At 57.5% G+C, this 22,244-nt stretch overlaps 1 protein-coding gene across 5 annotated transcripts in view; it reads left to right on the top strand.

Annotated features, from left to right (window-relative positions):
* The window catches only part of NOS1AP (nitric oxide synthase 1 adaptor protein), a 139,655-nt gene extending 117,924 nt beyond the window's left edge, over window positions 1-21,731 (top strand). Inside the window, exons 4-12 of one of the 5 annotated variants that reach the window (XM_077824544.1) lie at window positions 2,051-2,109; window positions 2,971-3,079; window positions 4,528-4,644; window positions 5,925-5,944; window positions 7,811-7,833; window positions 13,344-13,522; window positions 17,450-17,617; window positions 19,956-20,121; window positions 21,331-21,731. In XM_077824544.1, the coding sequence (XP_077680670.1) occupies window positions 2,051-2,109; window positions 2,971-3,079; window positions 4,528-4,644; window positions 5,925-5,944; window positions 7,811-7,833; window positions 13,344-13,522; window positions 17,450-17,617; window positions 19,956-20,121; window positions 21,331-21,731 (1,242 nt within the window). Of the gene's footprint in view, window positions 1-2,035; window positions 2,110-2,970; window positions 3,080-4,527; window positions 4,686-5,924; window positions 5,945-7,810; window positions 7,834-11,781; window positions 11,805-13,331; window positions 13,523-17,449; window positions 17,618-19,955; window positions 20,122-21,330 lie in introns of all 5 variants that reach the window. The other 4 variants (XM_077824545.1, XM_077824543.1, XM_077824541.1 and 1 more) reach the window with 4 other exon arrangements.
* The last annotated feature ends 513 nt before the right edge of the window (window positions 21,732-22,244 follow it).

The following is a 22,244-nucleotide window of genomic DNA, read 5'->3' as shown; positions in this document are numbered from 1 at the left end:
TCAGCTCACAGACTCTAAGGTCGGAAGGTGTCATAAATATAAAGGAAAGGGTAAACACCTTTAAAATCCCTCCTGGCCAGAGGAAAAGCCCTTTCACCTGTAAAGGGTTAAGAAGCTAGGATAACCTCGCTGGCACCTGACCAAAATGACCAATGAGGAGACAAGATACTTTCAAAGCTGGAGGGGGGGAGAAACAAAGGGTCTGGGTCTGTCTGTGTGATGCTTTTGCCAGGGACAGAACAGGAATGGAGTCTTAGAACTTAATAAGTAATCTAGCTAGATATGCATTAGATTATGATTTCTTTAAATGGCTGAGAAAATAAGCTGTGCTGAATGGAATGGATATTCCTGTCTTTGTGTCTTTTTGTAACTTAAGGTTTTGCCTAGAGGGATTCTCTGTGTTTTGAATCTAATTATCCTGATTTTTACAGAGGTGATTCTTTTTACTTTTTCTTCTATTAAAATTCTTCTTGTAAGAAACTGAATGCTTTTTTCATTGTTCTTAAGATACAAGGGTTTGGGTCTGTGGTCACCTATGCAAATTGGTGAGGATTTTTATCAAACCTTCTCCAGGAAGGGGGCTGCAAGGTTTTGGTGAGGATTTTGGGGGGAAAGACGTTTCCAAACGACTCTTTCCCAATAATAAACCCAGTTAGACGTTTGGTGGTGGCAGCGAAAGTCCAAGGGCAAAAGGTAAAATAGTTTGTACCTTGGGGAAGTTTTATACCACATTTATACCACTCAAAGGATGTCTTGTAAGACGAGCATGTCATTATCTTGTGGAACTCACTGGCACAGGATGTCACTGAGGCCAGGAGCTAAGGAGGATTAGAGATCAAAGGGATAAGGGAAACACCCATGGTTACAGGAGATGGGACCCTCCTGCTTCGGGCACGAGCCCACTACATACTGGTGGGGTCAGGAAAGCGTTTCTCTGAGGGGCAGGGTAGTAAATAATTGTCCACCAGCCAGCTTCCTGCCCTGTCCTTTGAAGTAGCTGGTGCTGGCCACGGTCAGAGTCAGGACAGTGGAGCAGTGGATTGTGGGTCTGACCTGCTTGGGCACCTCCTAGCTTCCTACTCCAGGCCTGGGCTCGTATGCCTCAGCTGCTGGAAAGCAGTGTGTCCCACTGCAGGAGCCATCGTATCTGGGCACCTTGACTGCCCACCTCTTCCTAGTGTTGACTTGGCTTCATTGGCCTTCCTGGGAGCAGCAGGTGCATTGCCCCATGTGCTGTTTCAGTGCTGGGGCTGCGACACCCAGAGCTGTGGGCAATGAGTGAAATCAATGGACAGGCCTCTAGGCAGTCCCTTGTCTGGGGTGGGTTTGGAAAGCACCTGGCACACTTTGGGGTCTGCCCAGACCCCTCGCAGAGCTGGGGATGTGGCAGCCAGTGCTCCCAAGAGGCTCAGAATGGGGACAGTGGGCAGCTGCGGATCGGAGCTGTGGAGCACTGGCATTGCTGTGTGTGTAAAAGCTCAGGGCTCTGGGTCAGCACTGAATAGCTCAGCAGTGCTGAGTATGCGGAGCCCAGGGCTGGAATGGTGGGGGGCTGAGGGGCTGGTGAGGGGCATTGCCAGAGCTGTATATGTGGATCGCAGGGCTGAAATAGCAGGGCAGGACTGTGGTGCGCCAGTAGATCTCTCTTTGGGAGTTGGCACAGCACCTGGCTATGCTGTCTGGCTCTTTGCAGCACTCCCACCAGTCATATCAACAAGCACGGAAATGCCCCCCCTCCCCCCCCCCACCTTTTGATTTGCCTCTCAAAGCCGAGAGTGCCTTGGAGCGCAGGCTGGCCCAAGGGATGCCTACAACTCCGCTGACACCTGCCATCGGAGTCAGAGGGGGAGAACACAGGATAGAAGGCAATTGCAGAGAACAGGAGTGATGCCTGGGCAGATTGGAAGTGTGCCCAGGTCACACATTGTAAAGAAGGGGCAGGAAGATTAAATGTAAAAGGAAGGCAAGATTTAGAGGGCCCTGTACTGCACCGTGCTGATGAGCTATGGACAGCACCTAACATCCTCATTTACAGATGCCTTCATTGCAGAAAAGAGAGTGGACCTGGGACGAGAGCAAAATGCTGGTGATGCAGGATCCCATCTACAGGTAAGAGCCCCTCAAGGTGGAATGCAGCTCCCCTGGGCTCTGACGCTGGCCAGCGAATGCCCGGGGGTGCCTGGAGCTGCCCTGGGCTCTGACGCTGACCAGCCAGTGCCCTTGGGGGTTCCTGGAGCTCCCCTGGGATGTGACGCTGCCCAGCCACCGACACACAGCCCACTGGACCCTATACATAGAACCCAGAGGGGGATTGTCTGCAATGCAGATGCTGGAATTTTAGGGCCCCCAAGGTCGCCCCAGACAGGCAGCCGAATCGGAGCCAGGCCAGGAGTCACTGAGCCCCTGTGAACGAGCCGCTTCGAGGGAAAACCGTTCTCTGGCAGGGATTAGAGCCACCCACTGGTGCCCCTCCAAACCTGGGGCAGGGGAGTGGAGTGGCCCTGGACCCCAGCAGGCCTTAGGCCCACTGGGCCTTGTGTCTGAGACAAGGAGCTCCTGCAGCGGGAGGGAAGGGCAAGGCTCCATGCTCTGCCAGCGACTAAGGCAGGGGTTAGCATGTGCTCTGTGCCAACCCGTTGCCTTCCCCCGCTGGGCACCATCATTGCCCGACTCTTAGCTTGCCCAGGGAGCTGGCTGCTGTGGAGAGCTCCTGAAAGGCACATGCCCCAAATCTGCCCTCTGGCCCGGCAGGGGCAGGGCTCTCGGGGGCTTCTTCCCCCATCTCTGCAGCTGCACTGGTAGGGCTGGGCTAGCGGATGCTGCTGGCTCGACGAGGGGCAGAGCCCTGTGGATCGGCTCAGTCATGCGTACTCCACCTGCCCCACAAGTAGCGTGGGTGAGGCCTCCCGGTCTGCTGAGCACCACAGATGGGGCTTGGATTACAGATGTCCCTCCCCTCTCTCCCTGCAGGATATTCTACGTGTCCCACGACTCCCAAGACCTGAAGATCTTCAGCTACATCGCCAGAGATGGCTCCAGCAATGTCTTCAGGTGTAATGTCTTCAAGTCCAAGAAGAAGGTACCTGCAGCAGGGATGCGGGGTCCCTGGGAGTTTGCAGGGTGGGGTGTGGCAATGCAGCTGACTCAAATGCGCTGTGCCCATGGGGAGGTCCTGGGGAATGGCTGTTTCTTGGATACCCTGTAGCTCCCGGATTCTCCCTCCAGTGCCACCACCAGCCTGCGGCAAGGCAGAGCCCCAGGAGCTCCGGGTGTGCCTTGCCTCGAAGGCATGGTAAGGGCAGCAGCACTCAGCCCCCTCCTCACACGCTCTGCTGCCCAGAGCCTTCTGGCCACTTCCTCAGGGACTGGCCAGCAAGGAGCTACCCAACCTCCCCACAGCCATTGTCCCACCATGCACTGGGCAGAGCCAGCAGGGTCCTCTCGCTGCAGTGGAGGGTTCTTTGTGCCGCACCCCAAGGGTCAGCTTCCTCAGCAGATTGGCCTGGCCTGGCCTGGGCTGCAAAGCCATCCCTGGCTCCTCACTGCTTCTGTCCCCTCCCATCACCTGATGCAACTCACCATGGGCAGGGCAGGGGTGCTGATGCTGTGACTGATGGGTCAGAGGGCGCAGTGGATGGCCAAGCTATTCCCGTCGCACAGGAACTGCAAGGCTCGGGCTTTGCTCTGGCGAGCTGCCATTCCCCAGGCCTCGAAGGGACTGGCCATGCCGGCTGGTTTGGATGTGCAGGAACACAGGATGTGAGGCTGACAGGGCTGCAAGACCCCTTAGGGCAGGACCATGCTGCCCTGGCCTGCTGTTCTCAGAGAGCTGTGGTCACCTCCTCTCCTGTCCCCTCCCTGTCAGGGCAGCGGGGAAAAACCCCCAAGCTGTTCTCCCCCTCCTCCCCCGCCCTGTGCACCAAGGCAGAGCCCCTCACTGAGAGGGGATGGGCAGCAATGGATCACACTGTGGGGCTGCACCAGGAGCCTGTGATATTTAACATCCTGCTAAAAGTGATCCTTGACAGCTGGGAGTTGACACCCACCAAGTGAGGGGCGGAGTGCTTAGAATGACACCTGGAGCCAAAGCTGGACAAATGCCAGCAGAGGCCAGTGGAGACATGATCTGAACTGTGCAGAGGGCAGAGCCGGGCAGCGGGGGCCAGAGGCATTCGGGACAGAAATCACCCACTGTTGCGAACTCCAGTGCAGCTCCTCTGAAGGTAGCACTCAGGGCTGAAAGTTTGTTCCTAGGAGCCTTGCTGGATCGGGGCCTTAGAGACCATGACGCCAAAAGGCCCCAAGATAGATCAGAGCTCTCCCTTTGTGCATGGACTGCGGGGGCGGGGGGCTGGGACGCAGCCCTTTGCAGAGCCCTGGGCCCTCGAGCCATCCAGGGCTCCGGCTCAGCCTCAGGGTTCTCCCAGGGGTCTTGGTCAGCAAAGCCTCCCATGCTGTCAGCAACTGCAGCGGTTTGATTCACGGTCCCTACAGCCTGTCATCACAGCTCCTCTCTCCCCACTCCAGAGCCAGGCCATGCGCATCGTCCGCACTGTGGGGCAGGCCTTTGAGGTGTGCCACAAGCTGAGCCTGCAGCACACCCAGCAGGATGCGGATGGGCAGGAGGATGGTGACAGCGAGGACGTGGGTGGTCCAGGTACGCCACAGCAGTGGGGAAAGGCTCTGTGCTCGGGACTCCCGCTGAGGGCAGGCCATGGCCTCCAGTCGTGCTCTTGGCCGGCAGGTGTTTTGTGGCTCGTGCAGGGAGAGAGCCACCCCCCGGAGTTGGCGCCTCCCCCTCCCCCCCCCCAGAGCAATGTACAGGTGCCGGGTATTGTAGGGACGCCGCAGGGGTGTGAAGGCCAGCAGTGTCTGAAAGTGCCGTTCTGCCCCGGCTAATGGAGCACTGTGAGAACAAGGCGTGCATGCGTCCTCTCCTTCTGGGATGTGGGCCCAGAGCAGGGAGTGACATTTGCTAGGTCCTGGCCTTCATCCTGTGGACCTTCCACCCCACTGGGAGCCCATCCACAGGGCTGCGGATTGTGCCAGCTGCGAGTGCTCAGGGTAGACAAGCCCCTGTTGGGGATGGTTTAGGTGTGCCTGGTCCAGCCTTGGTGTGGGGCAAGGAACTGGATCGAGGGCCCTTACAGCCCTGCAACCCTGGGATTCTCGTTTGTAGCCTGTAAACATTTACTTGGTGCACACGTAAAGCGAGAACATTGTATTAAAGCAACTCCTGGTCCCGAGCAGCCCTTCCACCTCCACCCTGGGGCTGGCCCCAGGGAATTCTCTGCTCCAAGTCTCAGTGAGCACCAAACAAGCAGCTCCTGAGCCGACAGAGTCTCAGAGGAGTCGCCTCAGCCAGGGCCCAGAAAACGAAGTTACACCGGTCACTGGGGTTACAATAGGGCAGTGTGTGGGGACGGGGCATGCTCGTCTCCTGAGGAGGTGTCAAGTGCCAGTGCCGTGGGGCGGTGAGGATCTGGGAAATGGGATATGCCCCTCCCCATATGATGGACAGAGATGGCACAGACTGGTAGAGGTGACGTGTGGGAGGCATGCGGGGTCACATGCCCCCGCAGATGGCTCGGTCACATGGTGTGGCTGGGCCCCCTCCCTGTGGGGCAGCTGAGCCTGTGAGCTGTGCTGGGCAGGGAGAAGAAGAGGCAGGAGGAACAGCTGGGAGCTGCAGGGAGGGGCTGCTGCTTTGTAGAGGGGGCGTAACTTGAGCTGTTCCAGGATTGTGCCCCCCACTATCAGCAGGCACAGGTCATCTCTGCAGACTGGATTTGGGGTGTACCACAGGTTGGGTTTGAGGGTCGTCAGCAGAGCTGTGGGGGAGGGAGGCAGCCCAGGGCTGGGGTAGCATGGGGCTGCAGGTCAGGATTGAGGGGCATTAGCAGAGCTGGGGGTGGGGAGTCCAGGGCTCAGGTAGCAGTGGGATGTGGGTCAGGATTGAGGGACAATGACAGAGCTGGGGGTGGGGAGCGCAGGGCTGGGATAGCAGGGGGCTGCAGGTCAGGATTGAGGAGCACTGGCATCTCTTCTAGGCATGGAGCACGCCATGGTTAAGTGAGTGCATTTCATGAGGAGTCAAGCCGGAGCCAGTTTGGCCTGTTCTTCCCCATGTGCCAGGCTGGGCACTGCATGCATTTCTCTCTTGTCCGTCACCCTGAGGGATGGCTCCTGTGATGCATTTGCCAGGGCCCCCCGAGCACTCAGCTTCAGGCCCATCCCCCGGCTCCGCTCCACCTCAGCACCCTGGCTCCTCTCAGTTACATGCTACACCAAAGTCCCAGACCATTTGGAGGGTGCCCAGTCCCCCATCTGTGCTGATCTCCTTGCCCACCCCGTCCTTCTCTCTCTGGAACTAGGCCTGCAAGGAGAGCCAGCGACCTCTGCTCTGTGTACTCTGTCTGTCCCACCTGGTTCTCTGCTCTGCTCGCCCTCCTGCTCACCCTGCCAGTGCTGAGACAAAGCATCACATGGGACGTCCCCTCAGTACAGACCTGTGTCCTCAGTGACCCACTGACAGGCAGCCCTGTTGCAGACTCGTCGCCTCTTTCTCCCCCTCCTCCTCCTAATACTGAGCTCTTACCGTGGGCTGAACTCAAAACAGCATCATTAGGTTTCAGAGTCATCCCAGCAGGACGTATGGGGCAGTTCCTACGCTCAAACCCATTGACATCCAGTCGGACAAGGGCCCCACGCAGAATAGGTTCTTCACGCTGTTCCCCTAGAAGTTATGTCAGCAAGTACTTTAGCTCAACTGCCAGCTCCAGCGTCGGCCAGCACTGATGCCTGCTCCTGCCCTAATGTTGGCCAGAGCCCATGTATCCTGCTCTCCTGCTGCCCAGTGATTGTCTGTGCAATCCCTCTGCTGTACAGCTGCACTCTGTGGAAGGTGGCTGCCTGCCCTTCTCAGAGGAGAGTTCTCCAGAAAGTGAGCCAAGCACAAAGCAAGATAGGGCTGCATCCTGAGCCTGCCCACAGCCTGAAATCGTCTTTTGGAGGGCTGTGAACCACCCACCTCCGTCTCAGAGGGGTGACCTGGAAGCCTACTGCTGACAATTTGAATTTTGCCATGAAATGTTCACCATCAATCGTTTCTGCAGGAACAGCCAGTGAATGTGTTCCTCTTGCATGCCCTGCTCTCCTCTCCTGCATTTCTAGGAGCCAAGAGCCCAGGTAGTGATACCGTTCCTATCCAAGGGCATCGAGAGACCTGCATGCGGTGCCAGCCATTCCCCGTACTTCCGCTCATCCTGGGTCTCTTGTGGCTGGCTCACCGTAACGCCCTTCTCATTTGGCGCAAGCTAAAATCTCACAATTCTGTCAACAGCACTGCTTGACCCCAGGAAGTGGGCAGCACGCAGTACCCCAGCAGTCACGCACCAGGGTAGCTGGCCCCGCAGAGCCACCCACTGATTCCGGTCCTCGACTTCCATCCAAATACAGCAACTTCAAAGATGTCATCAAACCGCCTGCAGGCACCTTGCCCCACACAGGGACTATGGCTGCCCAGTCGAGCTACAACTAGGGGCAAACATTCCCTTCAGGTGTATGGACACCATGTCGGAGCCTGAACTGGCCACACTCTGCTCCAGCTAGCCAAGGGCTTTATTCCTAAATCCACTTTGCCTGCCGGAGCCACAGTCCTTTTTCTTATTTAAAAAAAATGTTGGAAGCCTCAGACTATGTATGGACTATCAGGCCCTGAATCAGGTCACCATTAGAAACCGATACCCATTACCACCAATCCCCAAGCTAATGGACCACGTGAGCACTGCCCGGGTACACACAACGCTAGCCCTGCAGGGGGCACGCAACTTAGTACAGGTTAGAGCTGGGGACAAATGGAAACCCTCCATTCGAACACATTATGGGCACTTTGAATATCTCGTGATGCCCTTTGGTTTGACAAATGCTTACAATGTTTCAGCATTTATTAATGATGTGCTCTGGAACATTGTGGGCCAGTACGTGGTAGCATACCTGGGTGACATACTGATCTTTTCAGACAGTGCCAAACAACACAGCATGTACATCTGTTCCGTCAGGTCTCTATATGAAGCTAGAAAAATTTGTCTTTGATAGGGTGACCAGATGTCCTGATTTTATAGGGACAGTCCCAATATTTGGGGCTTTTTTTTTATATGGGCTCCTATTACCCCCCACCGTCCTAATTTTTTACACTTGCTATCTGGTCACCCGAGCCTTTGACCAGTCCTCCATAGAATTCCTAGGCTCATCCTATCTCCCGCGGGTCCTGAAATAGACCCATGGAAGATAAAGGCAGTCCTCGAATGGGGGAGCACCATGGAACGTTCGTGAACTACAGTATTTCCTGGGGTTTGCAAACATCTGTCACCAGTTCCTCCTAAAGTTCTTGGAGCGGATCGCCCCTCTCACTGCCTTGCTCCTCAAAAACACCAGATTCCTGTGGTCCCCCAAGGCCCTTCAAGCAATTAAAACTTGCGTTTACCACCACTCCCAAAGTGGTCCATCCTGACACGACACAAGCCTTCGTCATCAAAGCGAGAGCTTCCAACCTGGCAATCAGAGCAGTTCTATCGCAAAGGCACAATCCTCAACAACTGCTGCACCCACACGTCTTCTGTGCCAGGAAACTTACCAGCGGAGCCAAACTATGAAATTTTGGACAAAGAACTCCGGCAATTAAGATGGCCTTCGCAGAGTGGCACCACTATCTAGCAGAGGCCTGATATTCTGCCCAGATGTACACCGATCATAAGAACCTCACATATCTGCATAGGGCCAAGGCCTTCAACCAACAACAATTTTGGTGGGCCTTATTCTTTTTGCACTTTGATTTTGCAATCTCCTGTCATCCAGGAACCCAAACTAGCAAGGCTGACACTTTGTCCCAGAAGGGACGCTGATCTTAAAGATTTGAACCCAAAAACCTCCTCCATCCTCAAGCCTCAGAATTTTCTGGGCCCGGCTCCCCACCAAGATCTGCTCACCCTCATATGATCAACCTTCACCCAGGGAATCCCTCCAGTCGAGCAGAAAGCCATAAATAAGGACCCCCACGATGTTTGAGACAGGGTAACCTACTAAATGAGCCTATATATGTTCTCCTAGGCCTCCAAGGACTACAGCCCTACCAGTATGCCATGACTGCCCTGGCAGGACATTTTGGCTGTTTTAAAACTCAGCACCTTGTCTCTTATATCTTCTGGTGGCCTCACATGCAGGCCATAGTGCAGGCCTGTGTTGCAATGTATGTACCCACTCCAAGGCACCACACAATAAATACCTGGGAACCCCTTGAACTCCTGCAGCCCCTTGAGACTCCCCCGGCCCGTGGACAGTCATTGCCTTAGATTTGCTAGTAGAACTATCCGAGGCCGGTGGGTTTTTTACCACTCTGACAGTAGTGGGCCACTTCACCCCAGCACTGGCCTAACCTTCTCCCAGGAAACGGCCCAGCTCTGTGTGGACCAAGTTGTCTGCCTCCATGGCCTCCCACAGCACATGGTCTCTGAGCACCATGTGTGATTTATCTCTCGCTTTATGTGAGAAGCTCTCTGGATTTTGGGCATCTGCTCCTGCCTCTCTTCCACCTACCACCCTTAGACAAATGGTCAAGTGGAGAGAACCAACCAGATCCTGGAGCAATATCTTCGACACTACATAAACTTCCACCAGAACAACGGGTTCTTGCTGCTACCTCGCATACAGTAACGCAGAATATGCTTCTACAGTGCAAAGCCATTTTTTTTTTCAAACTATAGATTCCATCCTTGGTTTTACTTGGAGCTAACCACAACTTCTCACAATCCAGCAGCCCTGGACTGGACTGGACTGGACACAAGATATGTCAAACCCAAGATGACCTAAAAGTTTACCTGGAGGACACCTAGAAAAAAGAAACAACATGCAGACCGTCAATGACAGGAGGGGCCTGCCCTTTTGCTTGGCCAGAAGGTATGGCTCTCAACAAAAAATGTACACACAAACAGGCCATCCCATAAGTTGGACTACCAGCTCTTTGGCCCCTACCGCATTCTCCAGCACATTAGCCCAGTCACCTTTGAATTCAACTTGCCCCGTTCTCTCCAAATACATCCAGTTTTCCATACATCACTCCTGAAGCCCCACATTCAGGACCCATTCCCTCACCGCTCCCAAGCATCGCCCCACACCAGTACATGTTCACAACATTGATGAGTATATTCTCCGTGTGATCCTTGATGCCAGAGTCAGACGGGTTAGACTCTGGCATCTTATGGCTTGGGAAGGCTACAGTCCTGAAGAGCACTCCTGAAGAAGGACCTGGTGAAGAATGTTTACCAGGTCAGGAGTGTGGACACATTCCACAAAAACCAGCCTGGAAAACCCAGCCCCTACCTCCCAGGAGAAGGGCTGATGTGAGGGATCCTGGGCCTTGAACCTAGACCTGGAGGTCCCCAGGCAGGGGTCACACCACAACCACCACTCAGCAGCTCACCTGAATGATTGCAGAAGGGAGCCAGCAAAGCTCTGCCTCACAAAGGGCCCCACAAAGCTCCAGACTGGGGGAGACTTCTGCCCCACTGATTGGCGGTGATGCCCTATTTAAACCAGAAACAGGAAGTTGTCTGAGCAATTAGGTCAACCCCTGACTGACTGCTGCTGCACTGGCCCCTGCCTACTGCCCTGAGCCTTGCCTCCCAACCTGTTCCTTCCCCCTGCCCTCCTTCTCCCAGACCCCCACCTCTGCCTGGTTCCTGTCTCACTCCTGGTCCCAGCTCCTATGGCCTACCCCTGATTCTGACTCCAACTTCAACCCCTGGCTTGCAACTGACTGTCTCTGGCTCTGACCCCGGCTTGGCGCCTAACTCCAGGCCCCGGACTCTATCCACTAGGTCTGATTGCCTATGCCCCAGTCCCTGCAGAGGCACCTTCTCAGAGCAGTTATGCCGTGACACAGCAAACATTGAAAACAGGATACTGTGCTCCAGCATAAAATGACTGGAACTGAGCATCAGATAACAGCAAGACTGTGGTACCATGGCATTATCGACACCACACCCCACGGAGCTGGTCGGGAATTTAGCTGACACTTCCCCCAGCACTCCCTCTGCCACACAGAATGCAGGGTTCTGACTGGAGTGGTAGGAGCAGTCCGGGGGCCCTACAGGCTTGGGGGAAGGGATCCTGTGGATTGACATGCTATATGCCAAGGGTGGCCAAACTGTGGCTCATGAGCCACATCTGGCTCTTTTACAGTTAAAGTGCAGCTCGCAGAGCCCCCCATTCCCTTCGCCCCCATTCTCCACCTACCAGACTGGCGGGAGGGGGGCCTTGGGGATTCTGCCCTGCAGTGGGGTGGTGGGGCTAGGAGCTTCTGCCAGAGGGGACTGGTGCCTGCTGAGAGTGGGGGTGGAGGGGGCACAATTTCAAGGTTAGGCCTCCACTCAACAGCTTGAGTCACAGGCTCCAGGCACACCCTCCCTATTACTCTCAGCGGCCCCACCCTGCAACTCCCAGCTCCACATGGAGAGGCGCCAGCAAAAGCAGCATCTCCCCCTGCAGCTCCCAGCTCTTAGCTGCTGCCTCTCCCCAGGCTGCAGCTGCCATACAGGGAGGGGGCCCAGCAGCACCACATGACTGAGTGGGCCTAGCTAATCCTGGCAAAAATCGAGGGGGGGATGTGACCCCACATGTGTCGCCTTTGGCTTCTGCCCAGCGGGGGGGGGGGGGGGGGGGGCAGGGGGCGCTCAGGGCTTCAGCCCTACAGGGCACGTCAGCCAGGGCTTGGGGCTTCAGCAGAAGTGGGGCCGAACCAAACCCCAGCATGCACGTCCTGGCTCCCGAACTTTTGAAGATTGTCATATGTGCCTCAGAGGGTCAGTAGGCTTGGCCACCCCTGGGCTATGCCATGTGCCCCAGCCTGGGGATCGGAAAGGCTGGGTATAGGGAGTCCCACGGGGACCATATGGGCATACAGGTATTGGGCGTTTTCCTTTCTCTGCCCATTCCCTTCCCCATGAACCCGTTCTGTCCCTCGCTGCCCCCACCACCGAGCTCAGGGTCCATGTTACCAACCAGGCAGTTGGCAGCTTGGCAGGAAGGTGGAGACAGGCTGCCCTTTGTCCCAGGGGGTGCTGCTGCCCTGGCACAATGAGCTGCTATCACAGTCGCTGGGCCAAACCTTTCGACTCTGGGGAGATGCTCTCAGGATGCAGTTTAGATCTTTTGCTCTGCAGCCCCTTCACCACAAGAGTTCTTTTGACCTCCGGCACAGCTGAGCAAACCCCAGCCATGGCTCCTGCATCTCTGTGCCTATCATCTGGTGCAAATTAGTTAATGAGCTAATTTACGCTTTTGCAATGTTTGCATGTGGCCATCAACTTCAGCATAAGTCATTGGCGCCACTGTGGAGGTGATGGGGGCCCTGAAATAACTCCCTCACTGAGACTGACAAATTTTTACCCTCAGCTGGGAAGAACAGAGGCCAACTGAATGGGATGAGTGAAACCATGTGCTCAAGGGGGCACCAAGTGGGGATATCCACCAGCACCCACTGCTCCGAGAAGAGGGGAGGGAGCTAGCAGGCAAAGTCCAAAGGACTGCCCCGGTGTGCATGAGAGAGCTGGGGTAAACAGCCCCCTGGTCCCAGAGAGCCTCTTCGGTATCAGGCTTTCTCTTCCTGGATGAAACCTGGCCAGTGCCAGGAGCATAGTGGGACCAGGATGGGGTGACTATAAAACAGGGGACAGTGAAGCTGAAATCTGAGGCGGAGGCAGAGGAGAGGCTGCAGTCTGTTGCACTGTTCCTGGTTCTAGGAGCAGAGTGCAGTCCAGTGATGAGAAAGCATAGCTAGGCACATAGACTTGACAAATTCATTCTGAAAGGCACTATAGCAAAGTGGGTGAGATTTGGGTCTCCCCTATTAGAGAGCTGAGTTCTGGTCCCAGCTGCGCCTTCAGTGACCAGTCAGCTACCTTGTTTGTAAAATGGGGGAGATACTTGCCTGCCCCCTTGGGGGTGAGGCCTAGGGCAGGAAAGAGGGCTGAGAACTGCACAGAAATATTGACCCTCGCCAGTAGAAGAGATGGGCCCAGATTCCCTGGTTCAGACCCGAGTGCACTTTCCCCTAGGCCTCAGGGTATTTGGAGTGTCCTCTCAGCTCTGTGCAGACAGGGCTGCCTGCTAGGGATGCGTGACCCATGGCAGGTGTGCAGGTGCTTCCCCCACAAGGAGGAATGGGCCTTGTCTGCTAGCCAGGCCGACGTTCTCTCAGCCCAAGGAGCTGGGCTGGGGCAGTGTTTCCGTTGTCCCCTCTCACCTCTGACCATGCCGTTGCTGCCCCCTCCCAGCCTGCCACCCAGCCAGAGCTGAGAATGCAGCTGCCCCTACAGAGGAGACGGATATCGATGCAGTGGAGATCCCTCCACCAGGGAGCAGCACCCTGGAGTTCAGCCGGGGGGTGACAGACCTCGACGCCGTGAGGAACGACTCCGGGCACTCTCTGGACACCAAGGTATGCCAGCCCCAGCCAAGAGCAGCTGTGCCCCAAAAGTGGCCTTTGAGCCGTGGTACAGGCCCAGGGTCCCCCCAGATAGCATGGTTTCCCGAGCATGTGTCCAAGCAGCTTTGCTATATGGCTTCAGGAGCAGGACATGGGTCTGTGCCTGGGGGTGCCCTGCTCTCTCCCCACAGCAGCCCCAGAGCTCCCCACACACTCCCCCTGTGGCTCACATGAGGGTCACTGCCCCCCCCCCTCCCCCCAGCTCAGAGGAACCTTTGGGTTTCACACTGCCCTGCAGTGGGGTAGGGAGGGAGCTCATGTCTAGATATGGGGCTGGAACAGCCTGTGGCAGCTCTGCGGGGGTGATCAGATGGGGAGACCACGGCGTGAAGCTGGTGCAACAGCATATGTTCTCATGGCAGCAGCTGGCATCCCCCCCAGCACTGCCCGGGCATTAACAAGGGGAGCCGAGGGGCTGGCCACAACATGGGAAATGCCTCTTCTCTGAGCCGCCCCGCAAACTAGGGCGAATTGCCTTTGCTGGGGCCCTGAGGGAGTCCAGGTTCACTCCCCTCTGTGCACTCTCATGTTAAGAGCTAGTGTGTGTGCCCCACACCCAGACAGGGGGAACCTAGGCACCACAGTGTCCCCAGCAAACACACGCCTTTCCCCATTGCCGGTCAGCGCAGAGCTCTGAAAACCCTGGGAGGTACTGAGCCCTGAGGACACAGGCTGTGGTTCAGCACGTGGCAGACCCAGCTCCGGTCCCTGAGGGTGGCAGTGCCCGGCTCTTGTTGTGGGGTGTGCTGGGCAGCAGCAGCGCAGGACGGGAGTCCAGCTATCATGCTCCGTTACTCACTGTTGGGGCAGTGGCCCTTCCTTGATCCCATCTCCCAGTGGGGGAGGAACCCCTACCCCCACCCCTCCAGTTAGCCCCCGACAATAAAAGAAGCTCATAGTCACTGGCTCCCCCTCATCCTGTTCTCCCCCGAAACTCCCCCAGCACTCAGCCTCTCCCCTGTGCCCTGCACTGCTGCGGTCCAGACACAAACTGGTCCCTGTGTCGCCCCCTCGCTCCTGTTGGCTGTGGCATTTCCTGGGAACAGAGCAATGTTGGTTTCCCAGGGAAAGCAGCAGGAGTGGAGCTGCGTCTCCCTCTGCCTGACCACACAGCTGCTGGCAGGAGAGAATCACCTGGTGCATTAACCCAGCACGTCTGGACAGTGTCAGAGGCCAGCAGAGCAGAGTCGCCCTTTACCCAAGAGTTCTGCTTGTGCTTCAGAGACCAGGCAACCAGCAAAACCTAGGACATTGGTTTTCCACTCGCCCTGCAGAGACTCCGAGCATCCCAGAGCCATCCCTGCAAGTGGGCAGCCGTGCTGCTAATCCACCTAGGCAGTGGTCCTGCGCATTTGTCCCACCCGCTCAGCCCTGCCAAAGCTGAGGCTCGGTCCTTGGCCAGGACACATCAGGACTGAGCGAGTGCCATGGCGAGGGAAGAGTTGGCCAGAGCACCATCTTGCAAGGGGGTTCAGAGAACCAGGGGCTCCCCAGGATGATGATCCTCTCCCCTCCCCTAGCCCCGCTTCTCGGAGATCACACAGCAGTGTACAAGCTTGCCCCAATTCAGTCAAACAAACCCCATCAAAGGTATGTGAGTACCCACTGGAGTGTGGGGAAGCTGAGACACAGAGCAGGCCGTGGCTCACATGACAAGTTGGTAGCAGTGCTAGGAATAGAAGTCAGATGTCCTGGTTTCCAGTCCCCTGCTCTAGCCAGTGGGCCCGAGTCCTCCTCTGTCAGCTGACAGTGCTCTGGCACACAGAGAGGTACTGACGAAGGGATGGTCCCATCGTTCCTGCCTGCACTGCATCCCCTAGAATGGCTACCCTCGGGGAGTGAGAGCTGAATAGTTGGGGTGCAGGTACATGGGCCCTGTGTTCATGGCACCGATGTAGCCAGCTATGTGGTTTGTCTGGTAGGGAAAGCGCCATGTGAATCCCCAGCTCACGACCACGCAGCTCTGCTGGGCTCTGCCAGTGGTCCCCCATCGTTCCTGGCTCTCCCCTTCCCTCGTGTTGGGGGGGCTGAGCCTGCGACCGCTGCACTGTGCTGCTTAGAACCGCTCTCCCAGTGCACCAGCGGCTGTGGAGCCCTTCGCACCAGTGCTCCCAGCAGTGAGCCTCTTGTGAGTTCGGCCAAGTGCATTGAGGCTTGAACCCTGTGTCATTAGTGGGGTGCTACGGGGTTAGGGGAGGTAAGACTCGTATGGCTCCTCTAAGGCTGGGGGCCATCTGCTCCACCCAGGGCGGGGCAGGGCAGTCCCACTGCTGCCCAACGTGCCGGAGGAGAGAGGAACGGTGCGACGTAGCATGTCACGGAGCCAGCAGAATGGCTGGCGTGAAGAGTCAGGGTGCTGCCTATGTGATCCAAGCCTGCTTGGTGTGGCACTCTGTCCCACTCTTGTGGCACCTACACCAGCCAAGGTAGCGGGTCTCAACTTTTCCAGACTACTGTACCCCTGGAGCCTGAGCCCTGCTTCTGGGTGCTGAAACATGGAACAGCGTTACAGGGCCCTCTATGGCGTGGTGTCTACCCCCCAACTCCAGCCCTGCACTTGTGACCTCCCCAAAGCCATCCCACAACCCCCAGGTTGAGAAACACTGACTTAGATGAGTTGATGGACCCCCTGGAAGACCTCTGGGTACTCCAGGGGTGCTCCTGGTTGAGAACCACTGAGCTAGAGAGTGATGAGCTAGCTACAGCCTTGGCTAAAAGAGCTATGTTTGACCCCGTCCTCCAGCAACTGAGTGTGTTGGCATTACATATAGCCGTGAGACACCAAGAGCCTGTCTGGGAGCCAGTCCCCCAGGGATCATCTTGCCAGTGATGCCAGCTCTTGCTGTTTTATCACGAGTCTCTCGCTATTTGGTGTGTTTGTAAAGCCCCAGCTCCTGGAGGCCCATGAATACATGACAGTCTCACCTTCCATTTGTTCAGAAGAGGAAGCTTCTGGTCTCCCGGGTTGCAGAAGAAAGTCAGAAAATCCAACCCAGGGAATCCAAGGGCTCACAAGCCAGAAGGCGAAGAAACAGGTTGCTGAGGAGGGATCACACAGGGAGCTGCCTCCTGCCCCCAACCCTGGCAGCTGCCAGCAGCTAGAGCAAGGCTGTGAGCCGAGGTGCAAATCTCTGACCACCACCCACCCCAAGTGAGGTTGGGCCCACCCTTCTGGCTCTGGCTTTGGAGCATGTGTTGGCGGCCGCTGGCTCTGTGCACAAAGGTGACCCAGGCTGAGAGCATCGTGCTCAGGGCAGCTCACCAGGCTGAGTGGCTGTTCAGGGGGCAGCAGTGAGCGCCTGCTGGAGCAAAGTCAGCCTAAGCCACCGAGCCAGCCCCAGCAGCAGGGAGAGCGTGCACCTATGTGTCACAGTCTGTTACAGGGTGTCTGCCTCCTGCCGGCCTGGCCAGTGGGCTGCTCTGCACACAGCTGGAGGACAGAGCTGCTGCCCAGGAAGGTCAGTTCCTTAGGCTCCTAGCTTGCACTGAAGTCAGAGGTTAGAGACTAAGCTCCCTATGGTTGTTCTGGCTCAAACGCATTAGCCTACAGCTGTGTGATGCTTTGGAACGGCAGAACTGTGTGACTGCTAAGGATTAGTGTTGTCATTGTGATTAGCTATTAATGCTGTTCTCGCACACAGCAGGTCTCGCTGGTGTGTACTGGTGTGGGAGGTAGGCACTATGTACCCCTGCAGGTCTGGGCTACAGTCCCTGGCCCAGAGAGCTGATAATTGAAACAGGTGGCTACAGACAGACGGAGCCAGGGGAGTACAGAGAATGAGGCACCGACCCGCCCGGCCCGCAGGGGTCTCAGCTCAGCTGGGAGCGAGTTACTAGAGTGTCTGTGGGATGTTGAGGGGCAGCACGCAGAGTGGATCAGGCTTTGCTTTTCTCTATATTTTCCAGGGCTCCCTCCACCCCGAGAGTATCCTGACTGCATCGCCCAAGCTGCTGCTCCCCTCCTCATCCCAGCTGCCGGACCTGGGGACTCCCCTCTCCACTCATCACCAAATGCAGCTTCTTCGGCAGCTTCTGCAGCAGCAGACGCAACAGACACAAGTGGCCGTGGCCCAGGTGCTGCCCGCATGGTGGTTGTTGCCCCAGCATGCCGAGCACGAGCGGGGCGCGGGGCTGTGCAGGCGGCAGCATGTGCGCAGGGGGCCATGTGGAGGGGTTTGTGAGAGGCTGGTGTGCTGGGAGTAGTGGGGTGGAAATGGACACGGGCGAATAAGCCAGAAGTGGCAGAGCCCTGGAGGCAAAGCCAAGTTGCTCGGCCTAGATGCAGGAAGGGAGGAGCAGGCAGAGGAGGGGGTCTGAAACTGGGTGGAGATGGAGGGAGGGTAGCTGTGTTCTGAACGTCTGGAGTGACAAGTGGCCATTGGGTTATGGTGATGCAGGCGGGCCTCGGCGTGGGCCTGGACAAGGGGATAGGTCTGATTTTAGCCAGGGCTGAGGGGTGGAAGTCAGGTATCACAGGAGGAGAGAGCCCAAGGTCACCCCGGGTGGGGGAAGGGAATTCATCAGGGACAGTCCGCGGGGAGGGAGAGGGTCTGGCAGATCCAGATGGGCCACGGCACCGGTCAGTTTGAGGGGAGGCAGCTAGGAAGAGAAGTCAGGGAGACAGCGAGTGCTGTGGGATTGAAGGAAGGAGTAGAGCTGTCCCCCATACGCACTCTGCCAGGGCCATCGGGGAACCCACAGACATCCTTCCCCACACCACATGCCCTGCCCCGGCCCAGCTGCCCCTGCAGTGACTCACACATAGTGCTCCGGGAACCTCACTGTGCTGCAAGCCAATCCCCTGTGCTATGGGTAGGGGCAGGCAGCACAACAGGCCCCAGCACTGCTGGCCCCACGGTGTGGAGGCACACAATGGGACGCCACACCCCAGGGGCCAGAGGGGCACACAGTCTAGCCTGGCCCGGCCAGCCTACTAGGACTGACAGTCAGGGGCTGGCTAATGTGTGCAGAGTGTACTGACCCTACTGTCTAGGTCTCACACCTGATGAGTGCTGAGGGCTTGTTTGCTCTGTGTGGTGCGTGGGCCAGTGAAATATCATGGGTATCAACTGTCCTTGTCTCCTGGGCAGGGGCCCGGCCCAGCTACGACCCTCATTCAGAACAGCGCAGCTCAGCAGGAATGTAAATGCAGCCAGGAATTGTCCAGACTGCCATGGCTTGGGCTGGGCAGGGCTCTTCTGGAGCAGGGCCCCACATTCTCCGATGCTCAGGGTTGGCCATGGACCTAGAGGTCAGGGCACGCTGCTGCAGGGGGGAATCAGCTTCAGGTCTCAGTGGGATGGTCTGCACTGCATTTAAAACCCCACAGCCGGCCCGTGCCAGCTGACACGGGTTGCAGGGCCAGGCTAAGGGGCTGTTTGTATTGTAGACATCTGGACTTGGGCTGAAGTCTGGACTCTAGGACCCTGTAAGGTGAGAGGATGCAAGATCCCAGCATCTACATTGCAAATGGCCGGTGCCTAACTGCAGTGTGGACGCACCCAGAGAAACTTGTTTCACTGGTAGCTCCAGGGAGCCATGGTTAGGGTTCCAGGGAGAGTCTGTCTCAAGATGAGCTAGCCTAGCCCTCGCCTGCAGCTGAACGGCCTTTGAAAACCATGGGGCTGCCCCTTTATGTGGGGACAGGCAGCTGTCCCACTGGGAACTTCCAGCTCCCCTGCTCCTGACAGCACGCCTTGGTGCCTGCAGCTTTGAACTGCAATTCCACCACTGCCAGCAGGTGCCAGTGCTCCTGCTTCCCCTGCCCAGTCTCAGCACAGCCTCTGTGGGAGTTCTTTCTGCTTGGGCCAGACAGATCTGTCGCATGGCTAGGCACCCTGGTATGAAGCAGAAGGGACTCCATGCTGGATGCAGTGTGGACGGGGGACAGATGCTAGCATGCCCCCTGTCCCATGCTGCCCTGTGGCTGCAGGGTCCCTGTGAGACTGGAACGGGGAATGGACTTACCAGCACTCTGGGCAAAGTCTGGAAGGGCTTTGTGGGTCCAGGACTTCTGCAGACTGGTATAAATCTCTCCCTCCTTCTCCTGCTTGCTGTCCTAGAGCAGAGCAACTGGCGACATCCCCAGCCCAGAGTGACAGCTCCCAACACTGGGATGGCTCCCGGGGGAGAGTCTCTCTGAGCTGGACCTGAGGTCCCGCTCTGCCAACAGCCACCACTGTGCCTGGCTGAGAGAACAGGTGGCTAAGGGGAGTGGGCATCTGACTGGCGGCACTGCAGGCTGGGGCTACGGGCGGGCTTGCTCTAGCAGCAGGCTGGGGGCGCGGGCGGGATGCATGAATCTCACTCCAGCAGCAGGCTGGAACTCCAGGCTTGGACCCCCGGCTCGGCGCAGGCAGCCTGTCCTGGCACGCACACACCCACTCGCTGTGTCTCCACGTCTCTCCGACAGGTTCACTTGCTGAAGGACCAGCTGGCTGCAGAGGCAGCAGCTCGGCTGGAGGCCCAGGCGCGTGTGCACCAGCTCTTGCTGCAGAACAAGGACATGCTCCAGCACATCTCGCTGCTGGTCAGGCAGGTGCAGGAGCTGGAGCTGAAGCTGTCAGGAAGCAACACCAGTAAGAGCTCCTTCCCCAGCCTTGCTGCGGCCCCCAGCCAGTACAGGGACCCAGGAGCACAGCATGGAGGTGCTTGTTGCTGAGCTCCGTGCTGATTCACCGGGGCACAAGGGACTTCCCATCCCTCCCCGTTCTGCCCCGCTCCGGCAGTGTGCCCGTGCCATGGTCCCCAGCACTCCCTGGAGAGGGGATCCCCGTGAATGCCAGTGGGAGGGGGTCACTGCAGAGTGTGCATGGCACAGCCCATGGACAGGGTGGGTGTGCCATGCACACACATCAGCCCAGTTCCCAGGGGTCAGTGCCCCGACTCACTGCCTGACTCAGGCCTGCAGTGACCACATCCCCTTGTGGGGTGGGGGGGTGACCCACGGCAGCTAGACAGCCCCACCCCTTTGCACCCCAGGGTTTGTGGCATGCAAGAGACTGCCCCATGTCTCCTGGTCCCAGCACCAGGATGCCCAGGGAGAGAGAATTTATAATGGGCACCCTGCGGGGAGAGTCCCTGCGTGTACTTTCCTCAGCTGTGCGGGGGCAGCTGTGGGCGCAGGGGCTGGGTGTTATTGGGGCAGGGTCATGTCAGGGGTGAGGGGGTGTTTCTGTGTGGTGGGTGTGCGGCATCTGTGTGTTACCAGGATCATGTGCACATGTCAGAGATGTGGGGGAGGATGTTTGTGTGTGGTGGGCATGCGGACGCTGGGTGTTATTGGGGCAGGGCCGTGTGCACATGATGGGGGTGTTTGTGTGTGGTGGGGATGCGGGGGCTAGGTGTTTTCAGGGCCATGTGCATATGTCAGGGGTGCAGGGGCAGTTCACGGTGGGTGTGTGGGGGCTGGATGTATGGGGCAGCACCGTGTGCACATCAAGGCTATGGTTGTGTATGGTGGGCGTACAGGGGCTGGGTGTTGTTGGGGCAGGGCCGTGCACACGTCATGGCTATGGGGTTGTGTGTGTGCAGGTGTTGGGGGGGTGTTATCTTTGGGGGCTGTCCATGCTTTTCCCTGTTGCTGTTTGTTCAGCTAGATCCTCACCTACCCCTCCACCCTCCATCAGCTTCAGCTCCCCATGTGAACAGCACTGATCGGGGTGGGCTCTTGGCCATGGGTTGAGATCTAGAGCAGGCCTGTGTGCCTGGTGGCTGTCTGCCAGCCTGTGTGAGGGGTCAGTGATGCCCTAGGCCGTGCCCGCTCTGACTGCCCTCCTCTCTTCCAGTAGGTTCCCAGGACAGTCTGCTGGAGATCACTTACCGCTGCAATGCCATGCCAGTGCTGTGCGACTCCATCACCCCGAAGCCTGAGGACCTACACCTGCCGCTGCTGGGCCCTGGCCCTGACTCCACCCATGCCCTGGGCAGCCCCATAGGTAGGAGTGACTGCTTGGTGAAGCTGGAGTACTTCCGCTTCCCGCCGGGCACCACGTCACCGTCAGAGCCGCTCCTGGGCAGCCTGGAGCTCATCAAGTTCCGCGAGTCGGGCATCGCCTCGGAGTACGAGTCCAACACGGACGAGAGCGAGGAGCACGACTCATGGGCCCAGGAGGAGCCACTGCGTCTGCTCAACGTGCGGCACAAGCAGGGCCTGGGGGACAGCCTGGATGATGAGATCGCTGTGTAGGAGGGTGGCTGTCTCCAGACCGAGACAGGGAGGAGACAGTCTTGGGGAGGGAAGCAGCTGCTGGAGGCCAGTGCTCAGTTCAGGGCTTTAGGCCAGGGTAGGCAGTAAAAGTTCCCTCTCCGCCCCTGTGGCAGGACAAAGCCAGGGCTGTGCTCCCTGCAGCCCACGCCATCCCAGCAGGCTCTCAGAGCTGTCAGGGCACGCCCTGGCCTTGCTGTGAGAGAGGAGGAGACTGAGTGTGCACAGGCAGGTATCCCTCTGCTAGAACAGTCAGCGAGCAGTCCCACCCACCCAGCCAGCCACAGAGTGGGTACAGACACATACCCTCCTTCGATGTGCAGTCACTTTCGCAGGACCCTCACCGCGCTGCCCCAAGGCTCTGCCAGCCTGGCACAGCTTCTGCTCTGATCAGACTCCATAGGCTATGGCCAGCAATGTGTGGCTGTAAGTCCATGGCATGGCTTTGTCCTCTGTAATGGAACTGGGGATATTTTCATTAGCCATAAAATCTAT

This window comes from Eretmochelys imbricata, chromosome 8 (genome assembly GCF_965152235.1).
Source record: "Eretmochelys imbricata isolate rEreImb1 chromosome 8, rEreImb1.hap1, whole genome shotgun sequence".
NCBI lineage: Eukaryota > Metazoa > Chordata > Testudines > Cheloniidae > Eretmochelys > Eretmochelys imbricata.
Note: the sequence above shows the minus strand (reverse complement) of the source record. Positions and strands in the feature narration are given on the sequence as shown.